Source organism: Emys orbicularis, chromosome 6 (assembly GCF_028017835.1).
Source record: "Emys orbicularis isolate rEmyOrb1 chromosome 6, rEmyOrb1.hap1, whole genome shotgun sequence".
Taxonomy (NCBI): Eukaryota; Metazoa; Chordata; order Testudines; family Emydidae; genus Emys; species Emys orbicularis.
Window position 1 is genome coordinate 100496349 of NC_088688.1, and position 20342 is coordinate 100516690.

The 20342-nt window shown below is 38.5% G+C and overlaps 1 protein-coding gene across 2 annotated transcripts in view; it reads right to left on the bottom strand.

Annotated features, from left to right (window-relative positions):
• LOC135880484 (guanine nucleotide-binding protein G(q) subunit alpha) overlaps nt 1-20342 on the bottom strand; it is a 209702-nt gene that overhangs the window by 134449 nt on the left and 54911 nt on the right. Inside the window, exons 1-3 of one of the 2 annotated variants that reach the window (XM_065406788.1) lie at nt 16921-16939; nt 13273-13300; nt 11559-11745 (exon numbers count right to left, since the gene is read on the bottom strand). In XM_065406788.1, the coding sequence (XP_065262860.1) occupies nt 11559-11745; nt 13273-13283 (198 nt within the window). In that variant the 5' untranslated portion in view covers nt 13284-13300; nt 16921-16939. Of the gene's footprint in view, nt 1-11558; nt 11746-13272; nt 13301-16920; nt 16940-20342 lie in introns of those variants that run through there. The other variant, XM_065406787.1, reaches the window with a different exon arrangement.

A 20342-nucleotide genomic window follows, 5' to 3' on the forward strand; every position in this document is an offset into this window, starting at 1 on the left:
AGCAGGACATGAGCTATGCAGCTCTCATCACTTGCTGTACAGTCTATGCCTTTCCCACTTGAGCGCAATTTTATTTATGTGCATTTCCTTGCTAAAAGGAAAGGGATTATTTTTTATGAGACCTTTTAGAATTAATCGAATAAAAGGGTATGGGATTTTTTTGTTTTCTTATCTTTGCATTCCCGATCAGTACCATTAGAATTAGTGAAGGGTAAAGCTCAAAAAGCTCAGCGGCTCAGTTTGGATATGTGATCCTAAAAGTTCAGATTCTTCTCTGAACACTACAGGGTTCGGTTCATGTGTGTGGTTAGCAAGCCATACCCCTTGTAGAAATCTCCCATGCACTCCTTGGCTACCCTATAAGCACTACCCCATTAAGATCACGTTTCCCTTTTGTCACGCCCCATGAACTCAGTAAAGACCCCACAATGTGTTTTTCCACATATCCCATGGAAACGCCTCTCCTTGACTGAATCTTTTAGTGACATCGCAATCCAATGTTTGTGGCATCTCAATTTATCACCATGGAATCAACTGACTCCTCTACAAAGGAATCACACCATGATGATCTCTGAAAGCTGCTTACCAACCAACAGAACTGGTCAAAAACAAACAAAATCTCTCTTTTACAGCTTTTTAATTTTTCCATTCCAAAATTATTTTTGGCCATTACATTTGTCATGAAATTTTCTTTGAACGTTTTCTCTTATTTATGTATTTATTTGGCCACTGAATGCCATAGAAAAAAATATATCCAGAGATTTTTGCACTCTCTTTTTTCTTTTGAAAGAATCTTTTCCTGTTGCTATTTGTAACTTTCAAAGGTTGAGGCAGTTTGGACAAGTTGAAGAATGGCAAAAAGAGAAATGGGGGAGAAGGAAAAAACAACCGCCCTACTCAAAATCCCGTAAAATTCTGTAATTTGCAATTTGTAATTGCAAAAACCCATAAGCTTTTTGCAAAAGTTTCCAGTTTTGAAAAAAGGACCTTTTTGTCTACAAAGATCTGAATGAAATGTTTTGACCAGCTCTACAAACTAAAAAGCTTTTGTTAAAAAAGCATCCACAGTGAAATCAGGAAACACATGCACAAAAATGACATAATAGGTTTTAAAAAGAAAACCACTTGTCTGAATAGGCCTGTGGTTTTGTTAGGTTAAAAATTTCCCCAACCCTTGTTTATTTTTTATTTTATTGCTGCATGTACCTTTAAGCAAGCAAGCAAGCAAGCAAGCTGGCTTTGCAGAAGGCTGACAAAGTGGATACTTCTGGCCTCAGAAGTTAAATGACAGATTAAAGCAGGATGCCTTGGTTTGGACACAGAAATTTATATCAAGTAACATGGAATGACCCCATTACTACTGTAATGAGTGACAGTGAGGGGACTGCCAGGCCCTCTAACAGATTTTTTTTTTAGATCCTAGAAAGGTAGATTGACACTTCCTTAACATGTAAGCTAAATTCAATGGTACTTCAATACTAATGTAGACTTGTCAGAGCACTTATTAAAATACCAGCACAAGCCCTGCTTCTGCACAATTATGAGTTGTTGATTCTGTCTGAGAGATTACTAAATGAACCCTGCCAGTGTAAAAGCTATTAAATGTCTATTTAGTATTCAGCAGACTTCTGTTCAAATGATCCTTGAAGGAGCCTTGCATAATTGATGCTACCATATTTCTCCAACTAGCTAAGCAGAACTAGCAGTGTATGATAAATTGAACCACGGGACCACCCCATAATAGTGATATGTGAATAAACACACATAAGAGAAGCATAAAAGCAAATCATATTTTATACTTTGCTCTAAACCTCTTCTTTATGAGATGAGCTGCCACTGCGACCTATTTTCCCCCACTGCTTTACAAATGGTAGAGCTAGGAAACAAAGTCTTCAGCTAGAGCAATGTCCTTCCAAGGTCAAGATGGCACCATCTCTCAGAGGAGCATGGTGAAATCATGCTTTTAAGAAAGGAATACATCTAACAAAGAGAACAAAATATAAAAACCATTGGAGCCTATTCTGATCCCAAAGGGCATGCCTTATTTGCTTAAATACAACGATGCACAAACATCAAAGCAGCAATAAAGCAATGTTGCTGGTATCTCGTCCCAGTGTAGGGCGATCTTCTAGTGGTGTATAGCTAGTTGCCATACCATACCACCTCCCAACTCCCGGTGTTGGCATATGGGCTGTGTTTGGAGGCGGGGGTGGAGAGGAAGCAGATGTGTCCATGGCTTTCTTTTACTCCAGTGATCCACAGCTAATGTATTAGTCCCTTGGGACCATAGGAAGCCAGCAGTCTATTTGCACTACTGCTGAGTGCCAAGTCAAAAACTCCTCAGCTGCAGTTGAGGGTCTGGGACCCTGTATTTATAATGCACACACAAACAAACTATATATAGTGCATGTTAGGGAGACACTAGTTAGAGCACTTACCACAGAAATTCAGCCTCTTTGTTCTGTATACAGAATATCATCCACAAATTTAAAACACTGATTATTTGGGTGCAGAATGAATCTTCTTAAGAATTTGCAAATAAGGCCCGCTTCCTGCAAACACTTATGCACGTGCCTTACTTTCATGTAGTCTGTTAATTAGTTTACGAGGTTTATATAGCATTAAACAGTCTGCAAAAATTGTCTTATGGTCTCATATACTTCTCTGCCAGCAGTTATGTCTTAGTTATCCTTTGAGAAATCTCTCTCTTTCATAATCAACACACTGGCCCTTAATCTTCCATGCCTCTCACCTAAGTAGACATTTACACCTGTGCGAAGTGAATGCAGAGAGTAAAATGGATGTAAAATGCTAATATCGTGAGGCCCTAATCCTCAAACACACATCCTAGGCACATGGCCAGTGTAAAGTGTGAAGTTATTTATGAGTCTAGGTGTTCACCAGCTTGGGACCCAATTTGGTAGAGTTATACACGCTGAAAAGGGGTAAAAACTATAGATCTTACAGTGAAGAATCAGGGTCATTAAGTGCACACACCCATCATTCAGTACATTCCAGTGTGCATATTAAACACACACTCAAAATTCAAACTAACTTGAGAAAGTAACTTCAATAACTTCTTTTTTTTAAATCTCAGTTGCTCAGGGTTAACCATTTTTCTCAACCAAAGTAGAATTGTATAAGAGGAAGTTTTCTTCGTCTCAGAGCCATTAAAACTTTTACCATATAGGAAGTGAAGAGAGAAAGTGGCAAACAAAAACCTCCAAACAAATGCTGTAGATTTCTTAACACATTTCAGTAAATATTATTTTAATTTATCACTAGTCCTGTATGATAGTAGAAATAAAGTATTCTAATGTCTACCAAACTTGCAGAATTGTTACATAGAACTGGATACAATTTATCTGAAACCCTTTTAGAAAGGTCTAATTTCAAGAAAAACAAAATCAAGAAAATATTTATTTGAATCCAATGTTATTTTCAAAATTAACTGCGGGACAATTAAGACTCAAATAGTGTTAATTAATAAAATAATGGAGTGGTATTACTGCTAATCGATGTGTCCATTTTGGGGCACATAAAGCAATACTTTTCAGAAAGCAATACTTCAGTATTAGATGTAGAGTACAAAACCTCATTTCTCAGGTAAAAAAACCCAAGCTCACATTTCATACAGTAGATGGCCTGATTACCCTTCCCATTTTCCATCCCTCTGTCAGACAGAGTGTCTGCATGAATGTGTGATTATGTGAGCAGACATATACAATGATGATTTAAATAGAATTATGTGCCACACACATTAGAATTGAGATTTAGACAAGTGCAGAGTTAGTTAGTGAGGAAACTAAGGATTTTGGAATTATGTTTTCTCACAGCCCGATAGATCATATGAAAAGTACAGAGATCGCCAAGCAAGCAGCCACCAGCTCCTGCTTTCCACACTAGCTGATGAAATAAAATATGGTACAGGAAAGATAGAAAACAGACATCACTCCCCAGCCAGCTGTGTCCTTCTGTACATACTAATTTCCTCTTGCCTAAGTACAGTCCTTTATTTATAAATTATAATATTTAAAGTGAACAAGAGATTATTTTAAAATGCTAAATAAAAAAGGAAGAGGAAAACATTTTATTGCACAACAAAATGAGTTCCTAACATTGAGCATTTAGAATTATGACTAACATTTCTTTCTGCAATACACTATATTATGGCTAGGGCCCTACCAAATTCACAGTCCATTTTGGTCAATTTCACGATCCTAGGATTTTAAAAATCATAAAATTCATGATTTCAGCTATTTAAATCTGAAATTTCATGGTGTTGTAATTATAAGGGCCCTGACCCAAAAAAAGGAGTTGGGATGGGGTCGCAAGGTTATTGATGGGGAGTTTGCGGTACTGCTCCCCGGCGGCTCCTGGCTGGGAGCCCAGCTCTGAAGACAGAGCTGCCGCCAGCAGCAGCCCAGAAGTAAGGATGGCATGGTATGGTATTGCCACCCTTACTTCTGCACTGCTGCCTGCAGAGCTGGGCCCTCAGTCAGCAGCCGCCACTGTCTGGCCGCCCAGCTCTGAAGGCAGCACAGAAGTAAGAGTGGCAATACCATGATGCCCCTAAAATAACCCTATGACCTCTTGCAACTCCCTTTTGGGTCAGGACCTCCAATTTGAGAAACGCTTGTCTCCCACCTGAAATGAGTATAGTATAGGGTAAAATCACACAAAAGACCAGATTTCACGGTCCGTGACACGTTTTTCATGGCTGTGAATTTGGTAGGGGCCTACTTATGACATATATATTTCATAATTAAGGCCCTGCAAGACTTATAAACAAACTTAACTTTAAGCACAGGAGTAATTCTGTTACATTTAGGGGGGGTTACCTAAATGCTCAGCATGCACGTAATTCTTTGCAGAATTGGGGCCTAAAATGGTCTCTCTGTTTTAGTAGTTGGGATTTCACCAGGAAGAGGAAAATGTTTTTTTGTTTGTAAGTTCGTTTATAATAAAAACAAAATATTCTCCTGATGCTCAACCTGGTGGCTGATTACAATGTGCAAATTAGTGGTGTGTAAGCCAAGGTACTGTTAAAACACATACATTCATGTATTCATCTTCTGGAAGGTTTTCTTTAAATTTATTATTAATTTATTATTAATTAATTTTATTAATAAAATTTTAAAATTAATTTTTATTAATTTTTAAATTGACAGAAAGAAAAACACAGTGCGGTACGTAGAATGAGACTCAATCAGAAGTCTTGCAGCAAAATTGCACTGACATTCATAGAGCATATAGGCAAACCCCCTTGTTTGTGTATGACATTAAAAATACACAATGTGCTTAGATGATTGTATATATTATGCAAAAACTGGCCAGAGTTTTGAGACTGGAGTAAGTTTGTCCCCCAAAAGGAGTAACAAAGAAAGGCCAAAATTTAGTGAGTACCACTAAGTTCAATGGGATCTGAGGGTGCTCCATATCTCCGAAAATCTGTCCATGTTTATTTAGGTGCCTTTATCATCATTATTAGTATTATGACAGAACCTACAACTCAGATAGGGACCCCACTGTGCTAGACATGGCACAAATAAGACGAAGAGTGGGGGAAAGGAAGCATTATTGAGATTTTACAAATGGAGATGTGAGACAGTGAAACTAAGGCCCCACTTAAGCAAAGCACTTAAGCACATGCTTGATTTTAAAAATAAGGCCCTGGATTCATTGTAAAGAAATAAAATTATCTTTTTAAGCGTGGTTTAGGTAGAAGTGAGAGAGAGGGAAATGGTAAGGAGTGGATGAGGACACAGTGGGAGAAAGAAGAATGGAAAAAAGAGGGAAGCTCTCCCATTGAGACGAATGAGGCAGAGGGGAAGCAGTGTTAAAAGAGTGGAGTAGAAGTGCAGTGTGGGGACAATGAAGTATGGCAGCAAATGGAGCACGGAAATGAAGGAGGACTCAGGTGTGGTTAGAACTAATCAATCGGTCAACAAGCCAGTGTAAAGCCAAGTGTTCACATTGTGAGGATGAGGTTTCTAATAACATCAGGATGCTGCTGTGGAGTGTGTCAGCCCTTAGCACTGCTCCCTGTGCTGCTGCTGGAGAAGCAAGTGTTCCAGAGAGGAGTTGTTGGTTTTTTGGGGGGAATTTTTTTTTTTTTTTTTTAAATAAAGACACCCTGATGTTCCTCTCGCTGCTGGCTCCCAAGTGGAAAGAAGGGTGAAGTGGTTACTCGGAGCCCTCAGCATTCATCTTACAGCACAGTATGATTCCTGAGAATCTATCATGGGTACAGTCCATGGTTCCTTGTCTGCACCCATGCTGTTAGGTGTGATGCTAATTTAAATCTTGTTACACAGGTTTTCATAGTGGCTGGCTCCCAGAAAATCTATTCCTTGCCAAGAAATTGCAGGTAACCAGAGTGTAGAACTACGGTGCTTCATTATCTTTGTTTGTAAAGCTTCTCTTTATTGGACGAATTTCTTCATTCTTGTGTGCCTTGAGATGGATTTCTGAGACTACGAAAGCTGAATATTAACGAATGCTGATAGTATAAAGCCTTCTTTTCTATAACCTACTTTTAAGACCCTGTCTCAGTCCCTCAGGTTTGAGACTTTGAAGAAAATCATGCAGATGGCACATCTGCTTTGAGAGCAACTTCACAAGCTCATTCCAGGTCGATAGGCTGTTCTTGAATACTTCATTTAAATATCACAGGAATCTCATTTTTCTAAAAGGACAGTAGTCCCCCAGAATCTTCCCTGTCTGGAAGTCGATGAGCAATTTTATTGAACATACTGAAACTTTATTCTTCTTGCATGTCAGGTGAGCTGACTGAGCTAGGCCCTCCTTGTCATCAGCAGTGTTTTTTGTTTGAGGTGGTTGGGATTCAACAGTGTTCACCTGGATCTCCAAATCATTTACTTGAGAGGTGAGTTTATCTAATTTGGCATCCATACCTACTACAGATCTTCTACAATTTTTATTAATTTGTTCCAAAATATTGTGGCTAGAGTTGTCTGGATCTGAAGCAGCAATGAGACAGCTGGATGCACAATAGCTTGGGGTGAATGCTGCAGAGTCAGATTGTGCACATAGAATTTTGACTTTAAAAAATCTGCCTCATCCATTTGATTTTGGATTTTGAAACATTCCTTTTATAACAGGGTAGTAAATATACAGATTGCCTTTTGTAATAGAGTCTCAGATCATGACCTTGGCTAAATGAATACAGAGATATTTGAAACCTACAGCAGAAGTTAGGAACAAGTACAAACTCCTTGCTCTGCTTGCAAGGCCTGCTCTCACTTTTGTCTTTTCAGCCTCTTTGAATCAACAGTTTCTTGCCGGACACTTCATTATAGCAATTTGGCAAGTTAGGTTCACATGGACTTGTTAACTGTGAATGAGATTCTGTGCACACCAGCCACCAATCCAGAACTAGTCTATTGCCTCTCTTGTGCCTGTCTGTTAGGGAGAAATAGAAATTGAAAATTGTCTTTTGGGAACTGTATACCTCCAGTGTAGTGACTTGAGCCTTTTGTTTAGTAGTTCCCCAAGCAAGTGCTTCCATAATGGTGGGAGAGAAAAATAAAAAATCCATATTGATATGCTCACTCCCACCCCTGTCCCTCTACCACTGGTTACATGTAGGAAATACACAACAGGAGGGAAGGCTCAGGACTAGTGTCTCTGAAGCAATGGCTTCCAATCCACTATTAAGAACACAGATTCTGAGAAGAAGTTAGAGGTGAGAATAATGGCTAATAATGCTATGCTGAACTTTGTAGCTCACAGCACTATTGACAGGAGACTAGACACACACGGCCAAATTTCTGAAAGACAGGCCTACATTCTGAATGTAAAAAATGTGAGTGAACTTGAATATTTCTAGCTGCATATGCAATGATTACTGTTGTAGCTCACACTGGATTTTCAGGCACATGTTGCCATTTAGATTCCTGATGAGCCATGTATGGATGCAAAACCTTATTTCTGTATGTAATCCTGGTAATTGCCTATGCATTTTTGCATGTGAAACTCAGGCTTATTTTTAATTTATAAAATGAGCTTGATTGTACATGCATCTTGACTTGTTATAAACTTTAAAAACCTCCACAATTACTTCAACTTTTAGTTTCAAGATATAAAGGAAAAACAATAAGCCTTCTACAAAAACTAACTAAATGCCAACCCATAAATCACCACTCCCCATGTCACGCAATATCCTGAGTGAAGAAACAAGCCGCACCCAATACCCTATACCTCAAAAGAACTCAAATTCTGTCACACTAGCAGGGGGAAAGAATTCTGGTGTCAAGGCCTGGCATGACAGAATCTCCTACCACAAGCTCTAAGACATTTCATTCTAGATACCTAGCTTGAGGCTCTCAGCTGACTTCCCCCACCATGGCAATGAGTCTTACAAACAGCCAAGATCAGAATCACCTTCTTTAATTGAACCAGTTAAGTCTATGCAGTCTATCAGAAAGTCTATGCAGTTCCTGAAGAAATGACCTAATATGTATTCTGTGGCTAGCACTGCTTAATAGGTAGGCAGTCATGTTCTACATCAGCTGCCTCTTCCAAGTGGCCGACATAGAACATATTACAGTTATCCAGTCTAGAAGTCACAGGGGCCTAGACTATCATAACAAAGTCCCAATTGCCTATTTAGGTGGACACTGCAGGGGTGGGAAGGGAAAGCCAGCTTTTCCCCCCCACTGGCATCACCTGATATTGCAAGAGCAGTCAGAAGTCCAAAACATCCCTAGATTTTGAGCCTCCTGAACAAAGGATGGAGAAACCCTTGAGACTGAAAATACCCCTGCTATGCCCTCTAGATCAAACCCACAGTCTGTAGCATTTAATGAACAAGGGCCATTCTATTCTCATATCTTTAAGCACAATCAGTGTTACTGTGAATTGGAAGCTGTGCAGTTTTCAAAACAGAGGGGGCAAAACAAGTGGTGAGCTAAAAATAGGCTGTTACTCAAACTTCAAGAAATTCTCTAGAGATAGGATTTCCTGATATGAGATTCAAGTTAATAGGAAGTGCCCTTCCTGTGTTTTTTAGGATGCAAGGGTAACGAGTTTGTTTTCAGCAGACTTAAAGTGGAGTCTGATCTGAGTTCATTGTTTTAAAGTGACCTTTTCTGCAAAATGTAAATTTGGTAGATCGTGTCCCTCAATAGTTAGGCATGATTTTGAAACAACTGTAGTGTCACTTATATTTTTATATGCAAAGAGTCCTTAAGGAAATTGTGCATTGTCCCTATAAATTTAGGATGAGATCCATATATTCTTATTCACTCTGGGTAGTGCCTTACTTCACACGTAGCCTCATCAAAGTCAATGGAACCACTTGTGGCTATTCCAGGAGAGTAAGGGGATTAGAATCTAGCTCTTAAAAGTACCTAGATTTTACATAAGAATAAGTACAATAATCATTCAACACACAGGCTCTGATGTGCCTTTCATTAAACTCACCTGACAGAACATATTCAGCCAACTAGAACTCATACAAGAAAACAACAACTAGTTTAGGTAGAGATTATGATTTACTATAACAGAGTTTCCAAATTCTTATTAAAAACAGTTTGGTCTTGTCTACACTAGCAAGCACAACAGGCTCAATACCTCCTATTGCTGAAGTCGATGATATTTTGGATGCTGTATGTGCAGTTCACCTTTAATAATTAAACCTCATATACTTCAACACAGTGGGTGTCCACCTTAACACCAGTTTATTAAATCCTGTTGTTTCTGGTTAATAGAGGTTTAGGTCTGTGGATTTCCTTGCTCTTTGACGTTTTGGGTACTTAAACAACAAATACTACAGAAAAAGAATATTTGAGTGACTGGTAAGAGTTAATCTCACTTTTGTACAGCACGATTAAATAAACAGAGTAACTGACTTCACAAGAGTCAGAGTGAGGAGAGCATACACTTCAGAGAAAAAGTAATTGAATCATTAGGACCATATCTAGCCAGCATTGCAAGAAAGAAACTCTCACTGAAAGGTGAGAGAGTTTGATAACAAAACCCCTGGGAGATTATGGATATTACAAATAATCTCTTTTGATTCTTTGCTGTAGCAGCAAAACACTAAGGTTTTTCAACATTCCCAGCAGCTACAAAGAGATCCTATTAGATAAAATTCAGGAGTTTTTTTAAAAAGAAAAATACAGGTTTAAGCAATTTTATGCCTTAAAATAATACTTTTTCATTCAAATACTTTAAAAATCTATGCAAAAGTAAGCAAATATTATCCCAATTTTATTCTCCTTATTGGAAAACAAACCTCTTCTCTACTTAAGTGACTTGCTCAATGTTAAATAGTGAGCCAGTAGCAAAACCAGGATTAGAATCCAGGAGGTAAATTCTCAAATACAGGTTATGCAACTTCCAGGGGAGTCAGCAGGAGCTGCATGTATGTATTTGACCCCTAGCCTCTATGTTCCAGTCCTGTTCTCTAACCACTAGGCATGAAACTTCCCCTATGTTCTGATGAATACTGGGAGTTTTACTACCTTTCATTGAAGTGTTTAAAATTTTTTAAATATCTTTTTCTTTTAAAAAGTAAATACAAAAAGGGTCAGAAAGAACTCAGGTTTAGCTATATAAAACCTAACAAATGCTTACATAGATTTTCCCTTTTCATATAAAGCACAAATGTTGTGCGTTTCAGTGATGTCATCAGCCTCAATTTAATTTGTTTGCTTGTCAGTTTGCGTCAATAAGCATGACTTAATAGCAATCACATATACATGCACTCACGCCCATTTTGATATTAGTTTGAGTTTCCAAAATATATAGCATTGAAACAACATTTTCAAGTAACATATGCAAACAAGTTTCAAGTGGTCCATCCTGATTATCACTACAAAAGTCGTCTTCCCCCCTCCCCCCCGCTGCTAATAGCCCACCTTAATCGATTGGTCTCGTTAAGAGTTGGTATGGCAACCCCCATTTTTTCATGTTCTCTGTATATATATTTTCCTACTGTATTTTCCACTGCAGGCATCTGATGAAGTGGGCTTTAGCCCATGAAAGCTTATGCTCAAATAAATTTGTTAGTCTCTAAGGCGCCACAAGTACTCCTCGTTCTTAAATGCAAACAAGTTTAGCTTGTATAACAATTTAGCCCTACTTATAGATAAAGCCCTATTTTATCAGTATTTTAAATATTATGGGGCAGATCTCCAGGTCTGGCTGAGCCATGCTCTGCATGGAACCAAGGGTGGGAAAATAGGAGGGAAGATGGTTCCAAGAATCTCAGAGCATGACAATCAAACTCCACCCTGCTCCTGACAATGCCCCCAGCCAGCCTAAATACGCTCCCTGTATCAGGTGGATGCTCTCTGGCCCGTTTGTGCAGCCAGAGCAGTGCAAAGGGAAGAGAGCCAGGAGTCAGGATGTGGTCCTACACATCAACCTTCCATACAATCTGCGGTCTGCAAGATGTTTTCATCTAAACGTTAAGTACAGCATAACTTACATACCAGGAAGCAACTGTATGAGTTTAAAAGCCTTTCCATACATTCCCTAGTATATAAAAGTGGAAAGCATTCACCTGCGTATTTAAACAGAAATCTCACCTTATTGTGTTCATACTTGTATGGGATTTTGAGTGTATCCATAGCTCTGATCATAGCTTGCATTGCTGTAAATATATTCTGATACACAAGTTTTGTGAAACCCCTTTTGTCTTCGTCAGAGTATCCTGATCCATGGATGATTCTCATCTGTTTGATGAATGTGCTTTTGCCACTTTCTCCCGTACCTGCAAGACATCCAATAAGGACACATCGTCAAACCAAAATATTCACAGAACACAAACATGAAATTGTTGCACGAATTAAGCAACTTATTCTGTACAGAGCTGAGCAACCTGCCAGCACTCAACCACTAATAAATAACAATCACTCTTAATTACAGACAACACTAACAAAGGCCAATCCTATATCCAAACAGAGAAGGAATCCAGTCACAACTAAAGTAATGTTTAATTAATAAAAAGTTGCCTTTTTGGGACCAAAATAAGTAAGAGTATAATATGAGAAGGATTCCAAATGTTACCAACTAAAACGTGTATACACCAAAACCTCTAGAACATCAACTGCTGGCCCTCTCTGTCAAGGTGGAATGAATAGAGTCATTAAGGAATTGGCTAAAACCAACCCAGATCAACCAGGCATCCAGAGAGACGCTCCAATGACTCAGACTGACACTCTCAGTAGTGAAGCTGAGCAGACCCCCAACTCGAGAACAAAGGACTGGAAAGTATGAGATGAGGGATACATTGGCTCTGGAAGAAGCTTGAGAGCTCTCTCACCCGGGAACCCGACTAAGGAAGGAAGAAGTAGAGAGAAAGAGAGAAGCAGAGAGCCTGGAAACGGAGTTCACTACAGCTTGGCTTGGTGGATTGCTCTGGGCTGACCAGAATGAACTGTTCTTTAACCTTCTTCACTCTATGAAAACATAAGGCCTTCAGTGCTGTGTCCCAGTTGGCTAATAAACCCTACCATTTGGAAAACGCTGGTTAAGTGTCACTGTAAATGCTTGGTGAGGTGCATTTACCTCCAAAAGTGTACAAGTCTCTAACCAGGAGAGTATCTCAGTTGGCCTTGCTGAACAGCACTCTCAGAGTGAAGCAGGAGTGCTGAAGCCCAGAGATTCAGTCTCACGGAGGTGGTGAGGTCACATGGCCTACACTGAAGGAAAAGAGAGTCCCCTTAGGGTCTGGCACATCAAAGGGGTTTCTCCAAGATACTGTTCCAAAGCTGGGGGTGTAGCATCAATCCTGTGGATCCATGACAAATCTACCAATGACCTTTTGAGCATGTATTTATAGTTATTTAAATTAGTACAAAATGTTTAGCATATGTAAACTGTACAGCAAGGACAGGGTGATTTCAAATGGAAAAAACTCAAGATATTACGGTGATGGGGATAGATGGATACCTTCTCCGTAAAGAACAAAAATAAATTTGAAGACACATTAACAATTAGGGCTCTGCAAAACTTTAAATTTGATGCTAATTTGTTAACAAGCATTCATTCATTCACTTGAATTTGTTTTGAATTTATTCCATAAACGTTAGCCAGAGCTAGTGAGAACCAAAAATTGTTTTAGCTGGATGTCCAAATACATTTTAAGTACTGGTGCATTTCAAGTTTGAGCTGTATTTGCTGGGAAAGGTCACCTGGCATTTTTCTTTGTCTGTGATTGGCTGAGCACACCAGGAGGGTCACAGAAGCTATTTTACTTGTTTTCTCAGAAGAAAGGGCCGTGTTTTAGAACAGACAGAAAATAAAAACATTTTATCCTCACCTTTATCTCTGGCAGATGTGGCCCAGGCAAGCATGTTAATATTCTTATTATTCCAACAATTAAAAGACACAAATTGTTTTATTATTTACACTTATTAATGCATAGGTGAATCCATAAAGCTTTCTATACAAGTGTGTTTTTTAAAAATGCACTGACTTTTCCATGGTGCTCATTACTGTGGTATCCAAGCACTTCACAAACATTAATTAAATTACTCTCACAACACTTCTCTGGGGAAGGGAAGTATAATTATCCCTATTTTACAGATGGGGAAACAGAGCCCAGGAGAAATTAAATGACTTCCCCAAGGTCATACGGGAAACCTCTTGCAGAACAGAGAATAGAACCTCATTAGTATTGCTCACAAGGCCACAGTTCCTTACACTGAGAACAATAAAACGAATTCCCCATAAAATTCTACCCCACTAAGAACAGCAAATTTGACTTAATGGAATACTCTCTCCCCCTCCTTCCAGAGAGGCACGTGGAGTTGTGGGTATCATGCCACCAGGCTCCTCCTCTTCCACATTGGTACTCTCATCTGTTCTGCAGTCTGTCCCCCCTTATCTTCATTACTGGTGTCCTCACTCATTCTCCTCTTTTCTATATTTACTTTTATCTATTTCAATTTGTAATAATACATTAAATCAAAACATTCTTACTCAAGCACAATATTTTGAAAACAAAAAAGTTTTACTAAGTGGCACAATGCCTAACTTTCCCCCACATAAAAGCACCATAAATCCCTTCAGAACAACCTCTGTGGGAATAGACAGGCCTTGCAGAGCATTAGAAAGGTCGGCAAACTCTTGGTATGTTGGACCAGTGAAGGGCAATGAGCTTCAGAGAACCCTCTCAGCCCTCTCTCATGACATTCAAAGATGGAAAGCCAGATTCTCTTGAACCCTAATCTTTTCATACATCAGAGCCTCAGATCCCATGGGAATTTGTTTTGACCGTACAACACTGTCCATTTCAATCTGATGGGATGGTTCAATGAAAAAAATCTTTTTTATCCAATATACATTTGAAAGCAGCTTTAGAATATTTGCTTTTAAAATGTGTTTAACAAGAGTTAAATCTGGAGATGACGGTGCACATTGACAAACTGCTCACAAAGAGATAGCAAGGAGAGGGGGGGGGAAGACCATGAGGTTTATGAAGTGGATTATTGAAATGAAGTGTATGTGCACAAACACACACATACACTGCAGTTTTCCATTACACAAATGTCTATCCATATAAACATACGGATGCAATTTTTACTAGAAGGCTTACCATAGTCTACTGATTCCAGAGTAGGCATTAAACAAAATGTGTCCCACTGATAGGGCATATTTTATTCATACAGATTATGATAGATATAATTTAAATACTTTTAGGAGTGTAAACACATCCTTGATCCCCATTACCCTTCAATGCTAGGAGGCTACCTCACACAGCACCCAAGCTCCTGCTGGACCAAGAAAATGAGAACTCAAATTCAGATCAGCCTACATGGTATAGCACGCACAGCTTACTGGATTTGGGGGTAAAATTTGAAACCAAGATTGGCCTTAACAATTATAGGAGCTTAAACTGCACTCTTATTTTTGAAGTTTTTGTCTTCAACTGTACAACTTTTATTAGTAGTTTTATATAAATTTTTTTTCAAGTGATGGCAAGATTAGGTACTAGAAAAAAAGAGAAAAATGGCAGCTGATTTTCTGGGATTTCTTCCATCTGTTGCCCCCTCCTTCCACTTCCCTCCAAAAGGAAGAGAACAGTGAGAGTTGAGGTTATACTGTCAACATGAATTTTGGGAGTTTTATTTAAATTGACACATTTGTTTTTAACTGCTACTTCAATTAACTATTACTCACGAAGCCAATGAGACTACTAATGTACGGAGTTTAAACTTAAACACGTGTAAATGTTTGAAGGATCAGAGCCCCAATGACTCTCACAAAGTGGCAGATGTGCTAGCGTGTTCTTTTTTCTGTTCCTGTATATTATTGTGCATTCTTTTGAAGTGGGAACAAAGTCTTTAAACATAATTGCTACAAATTATTTAACCCAGCAACAAAAGCAGCTGTTCAAAAATTATTTAAAGCCATTTTTTATTTACATTTTTATGTGGACGTGGGGGAAAAAAATGTAATGAGAGACTTCCACCAGGTTTTCTCTGCAGCATTGAATGGAATACAGCGAAACTACTCACTGGTGGAATCTTTTAAGGACACAGATGGCTCTTATCTCCTGTTTACGTATGGGGGAATTACATGCTTAAAAATTCCTTGTGCATTCAGGGTAACATTGACCACAAACAGGGTTCAAGAATTCAGGTAGATATTTCCACGTAAAATATGTCTAGATCTCTTTTATATGGAAAAGAGTTTGGTTATAAGAGCTTGACTACACATTTTGGAGCAGTGACTGAATTTACTTTACACATGTGTAAAGTGTAGGGTTGCCAATTTTGGTTGGATGTATTCCTGGAGGTTTCCTCACATGACAAAATCTTTAATTACAGATTAATCTTAAATTCCTGGAGATTCCAGGTCAATCCTGGAGGGTTGGCAACCCTAGTAAAGTGCCATTGGGGGTAGGTGGAAGGCCTTCAACAGCACATGTGCTGGATGGGGTACAAAATCACCCCATTCCTGGTATTGGCCTTCATTATTAACCATAAGCAACATAAGAAACCTCTCCTGCATTTGCCTGTTCCTGAGGTTTCTTTCTGTACCTGCCCTCACTTTATTTTGAAGCAGTGGAAGGCTCACACCTTTCTTTTATTGCTGGATTGGAGATTACAGGAACTACCTGGTTCAGGTGCATCAGCAGAAATAGCTTTGCATCTTTATGCAGGGTCCTAGAACCTGACTGTTCTCACAACCATATACACTTAGGATGCTTTATAAATACAAACCAACAATAATAGAAGGTGAAATACACCCTTGACAGATCTTGATTGTAAGCTCTTGGAGCTGGGACCCTGGCTCCAATTCTTTTCTCATATCTGTGTAAATCAGGTATAATTCTATTGAAGAAATTAGGCCAGTATAAAACCAGTTCACATGAAAAGAGAATTGTGTCCACCATTGTCTTCTGTCTGTACAGCACCAAGCACACTAGTGGAGCTTTATAAAAGACAAATAATCATCTAGTTTGCAAAGACACAAGCCTTTCTTATTAAGGCATTTGGTACATATGATCATTTCCTCAGGTAGAAAAATGAGGAAATACCTCTTTGTGTTTGGCAGTTTTATGTAACTAATGTTGTCCTGATTTTACACAAATATCTTTATGAAATGACACAATTAATTTTCCCTTGAATGGTTCTCATCCCCGAAGTCCCTCTTCATGCCCTTTTGTCATGCCCTTTGTCATGGCTACCAACTAACCATCCAACCTTCCAGAGAAAAGATGAGATTTTCTTTGGAGGATTTCAGGATAACTCCTAAGGGGCTGAATGTGCTGCCTCTGCAGCAATTTCATCCCCAAGAAGTGAAAGGTCATCACTTAAAATTTAGAGGAAAAAAGAGTCAGTTAATAAAAACCATTAGCAGATGTAATTCTACCACAGACTTCCAGACAAAAGACATATTGTCTTGATCAGTATGGAGCAAATGTTCTATTTTTCGTACCCCTTTTCTTTTGGACTAGCATAACATGAAATACCTTTGCAGTATTAAAACTAGACAGTCATGAGCACTCTGCACTATTAAATACTATGAGCAGCCACCTTATGTAGAAGCTACAATGAAAATATTAAACTACACTAAGGAAGGTTTAATGCACAAGCTCAAACCTAAGACCAAACTGAATGAACTAAAAGTATGCCTTAGAAATCTCAAAACAAATATTTTACTTTCTATCAGAACTGTTTACTGTGCTGTATGTAACTCTAACTCCTAGAAAGGGATTTAGACACACACAAAAAGAAAAAAGCCTCTCCTACCACCAGGAAGAAGAGTGAGTCCATGGATAACACACACATGCTGTAATGCTTACCTATATTGCCAGTGACTTGGGAATCAAATACAGGAGACTGGAAATCAGTGTCCATCCCAAAATAATATAATCAGAGCTAGAGCTTTGCAGAGGGACTTTTGGCATAACTATTTTTTGTAATGAACTAAACACACACAAAACTATATACATATATATGTATATATGTGTGTGTGGTCCTTCTATACTGGTTACTCTGTTACCTTAAAGAAAATAAGCTTTATAGCTTAATATACATGTTCTTTGTCTAAAAAATTAAATAGGGCAAGAAAAACTGTACATGATGTCTGTCCCATCCCTTCCCCTTCCTTAATCGGGCCCCATGGAAACTTGAGATAAAAATGATTGTTTCTGAATATTTTCTTTTTCAGGTACATTTTTCAACAGCAGTTAAAAGAATTGACTTTTTTTTTAAAAGAAAAGGTACACAGTACTACGGGTCTCAAATGTTCTGCATTGAAAAAACAAATTACTAATGCAAAAGTTTCCCTCCATCCACAACCTCAAAAAGGTAGTGATGCATGCAAACCTCATTTTTGACCCCTCAGCAAACACAAATTTCTACAGTAACGAAAAAAATCTCAATGCAAAAATCAAGGTTAGGAGTGAAACAAACAAGTCAACCTTTTAATACTTTTGGAAATACTTTCCAAAGGGGAAACACATCACTTGGATGGGAGGTTACGAAATATTAGACCTAAAAAATCACAGAATTATGACATATTGAAAAACTCTCTTAGGTAATTGTTAAGGGGTTTTAATTATATATTTTTCTCTCTCTCTGAGGCCTGTACAGTGGATTCATGGTGACTAAGACACTTGGCTTTATAGGTGGGGAGAAATAAATACCATACCAAAGTCATTTTTAAAAACAATACAAGATTTCTAACAGCTTTTCTGCAAAATGTGTAGCACATACAAAATACATGGTGGTGCAGTACAAATGTCTGCCTAAGGCCAATGCTGCAAGGCACACACCTTTTCATTTAATCTATATTGCATGTTCATTAGCAGTTATTAGTTCTTATTCAACAATTCTGCTAGAAGCAAATGCATTGAGAAAACACTTGGATCAAGCCTAACTAAATCTTTTAAAAAGAACAAAGCAATTGACGTATCTGGTAAAGGTGGAGCTACCCTAAAAGAGAAATTGCCTTCCTTCAGATTGACTATACAGTAACCTAAGCATAAATACAAGCAAAAGAATACATACATTTGCAATATTATTATTTTGCTTGGTTTTGATTGGTGAAGCTTTTAGCTCTCATTTTTCTTTGTTGAGAGTTTGGATAGCAATGAAAACTATACAGCTGGAAACAGATTATGTTCAGTTTGTTGACCACGCAAATTCCATTAGATTAAACAGGACAGTATTTCAGGTGATATGCAATTTCAAAATGAGGTTATGGAAATTACATTATATAGGTATTCAAATATGTAAGTAAACAGACGGGTCTAAGGCTTAAGGAGTTTATACCTTGTCCAACTTTGTGGATCTATTTGTGCACCATTCCCCAGAGGGGTCTTTAATTGGGTGATGATGTGCTGGGGTTTCCTCTCATATCTAGTCATGATCATTATATTGCACATCCACCAATCTCAAAGTAGTTTTCAAAGAAGGATGGTTTTGTGGCTAAGGCACTAGACTGGGACTCTGTTCTCAGCTCTGCCACAGACTTCCTGTGTGTCCTTGGGCAATGAATTTAATCCCTTTGTGCCTCAATGCCCCATCTGTAAAGTGGGATTCAAAGGAAGTAGGATCAGACACTATATGAATTTACCACAGATGCACAAAACTGGCCTTGCTGGTAGTACTCCCTGCTCATGAGGAACATCTGGGCTGCTTCCAATCCTCCTCTCTCATTTCCCAAATCAGCAGAGAGTGCCCTCAAGAAGAAATGCCCCACCTTGTGCCACAGAGCTGTCTTCTGGCCATTCAAGGAGCAGCTTTAATGAGCTTTGAAGAGAATAGAGTCTGTCAAATCTTTCATGGCTGGAAGGATGATGACTGCAATACAGACTGAGAAGTGTCGGAGTGAGCACGTAAAGGGGTAAAAATGGAAATCCACGGGACTCTGATGGGACTATTATGGAGTTCCAAGAAAAGAGCAGAAATCACTAAATCTGTTAACACGGGACACACATATACATGATTCAACTATGTGATTCCACGAAGATTATTATGAAACAAAAAGGCCCCCTTTTTAGCACAGTGCACAGGGATTTATAAACTATTGCGATTAATGATTTCTCCTGGACTGCTATGATCAAGGAAAAAGAAACGTGGTGTCTTACATTGTTGATGACAAGAGGCGCTCAGAAAGAGAAAGCTTCTAGTATGGCATTTTTTCAATGTGAAGTCAGATTCTTCTATAAAAGATCCTTGTTCATGAGAAAGGAAAACTGGATAAAATAAAGCTGATACAAACGTGTAGCCTTGTAGAGTTTGTTTGGATATTTCCCCAAAAACTAAAATCATTGGTAACAAAACAAGTGAACAGTTATTGTAACAAAACAAGAAAAATTGGAAACAGTGAATCACCAGGCTTAGCTAAACCAAGTTACATAAACAATTATAGCATTAATTCCAGGTAGGGTAAGGGGTTTAAATTTACTCTTATTATACCATTATGAAACCTAGACTTCTTATCCTTGGCCTTTTAACATAGATACTTAGCATTATGGGAAGACTGGTACACTGAACAAAACTCATACCCATTGTGCCTTCCCATAGTATCTCCTTATTCACTAAAGAGCAAAGTTAAGAAATTTAACGTAGTCTTAAAAGCCTGAATTCATACTTATCAATGTAATAAATAATAGTAAAAATTAATACTAGTATAGGGCTGGATTCTCAACTCAGCCAAATTAATTTAGAGCAACTGGAGAATTCCCCTGTGTAGAAGGAAAGTTGGTGAGAGCAACATTGGTGGTATCTCCTGCACTGACTCTGCTGCCACGAATACTTGAGGCCAGACATAATGGGAGGCAGGGTTGTGTCAAGGGAGGAGAGCAGGGGTGTGGCAGAGCAAAGCTGCCCTAGAGCAGATTCCACACT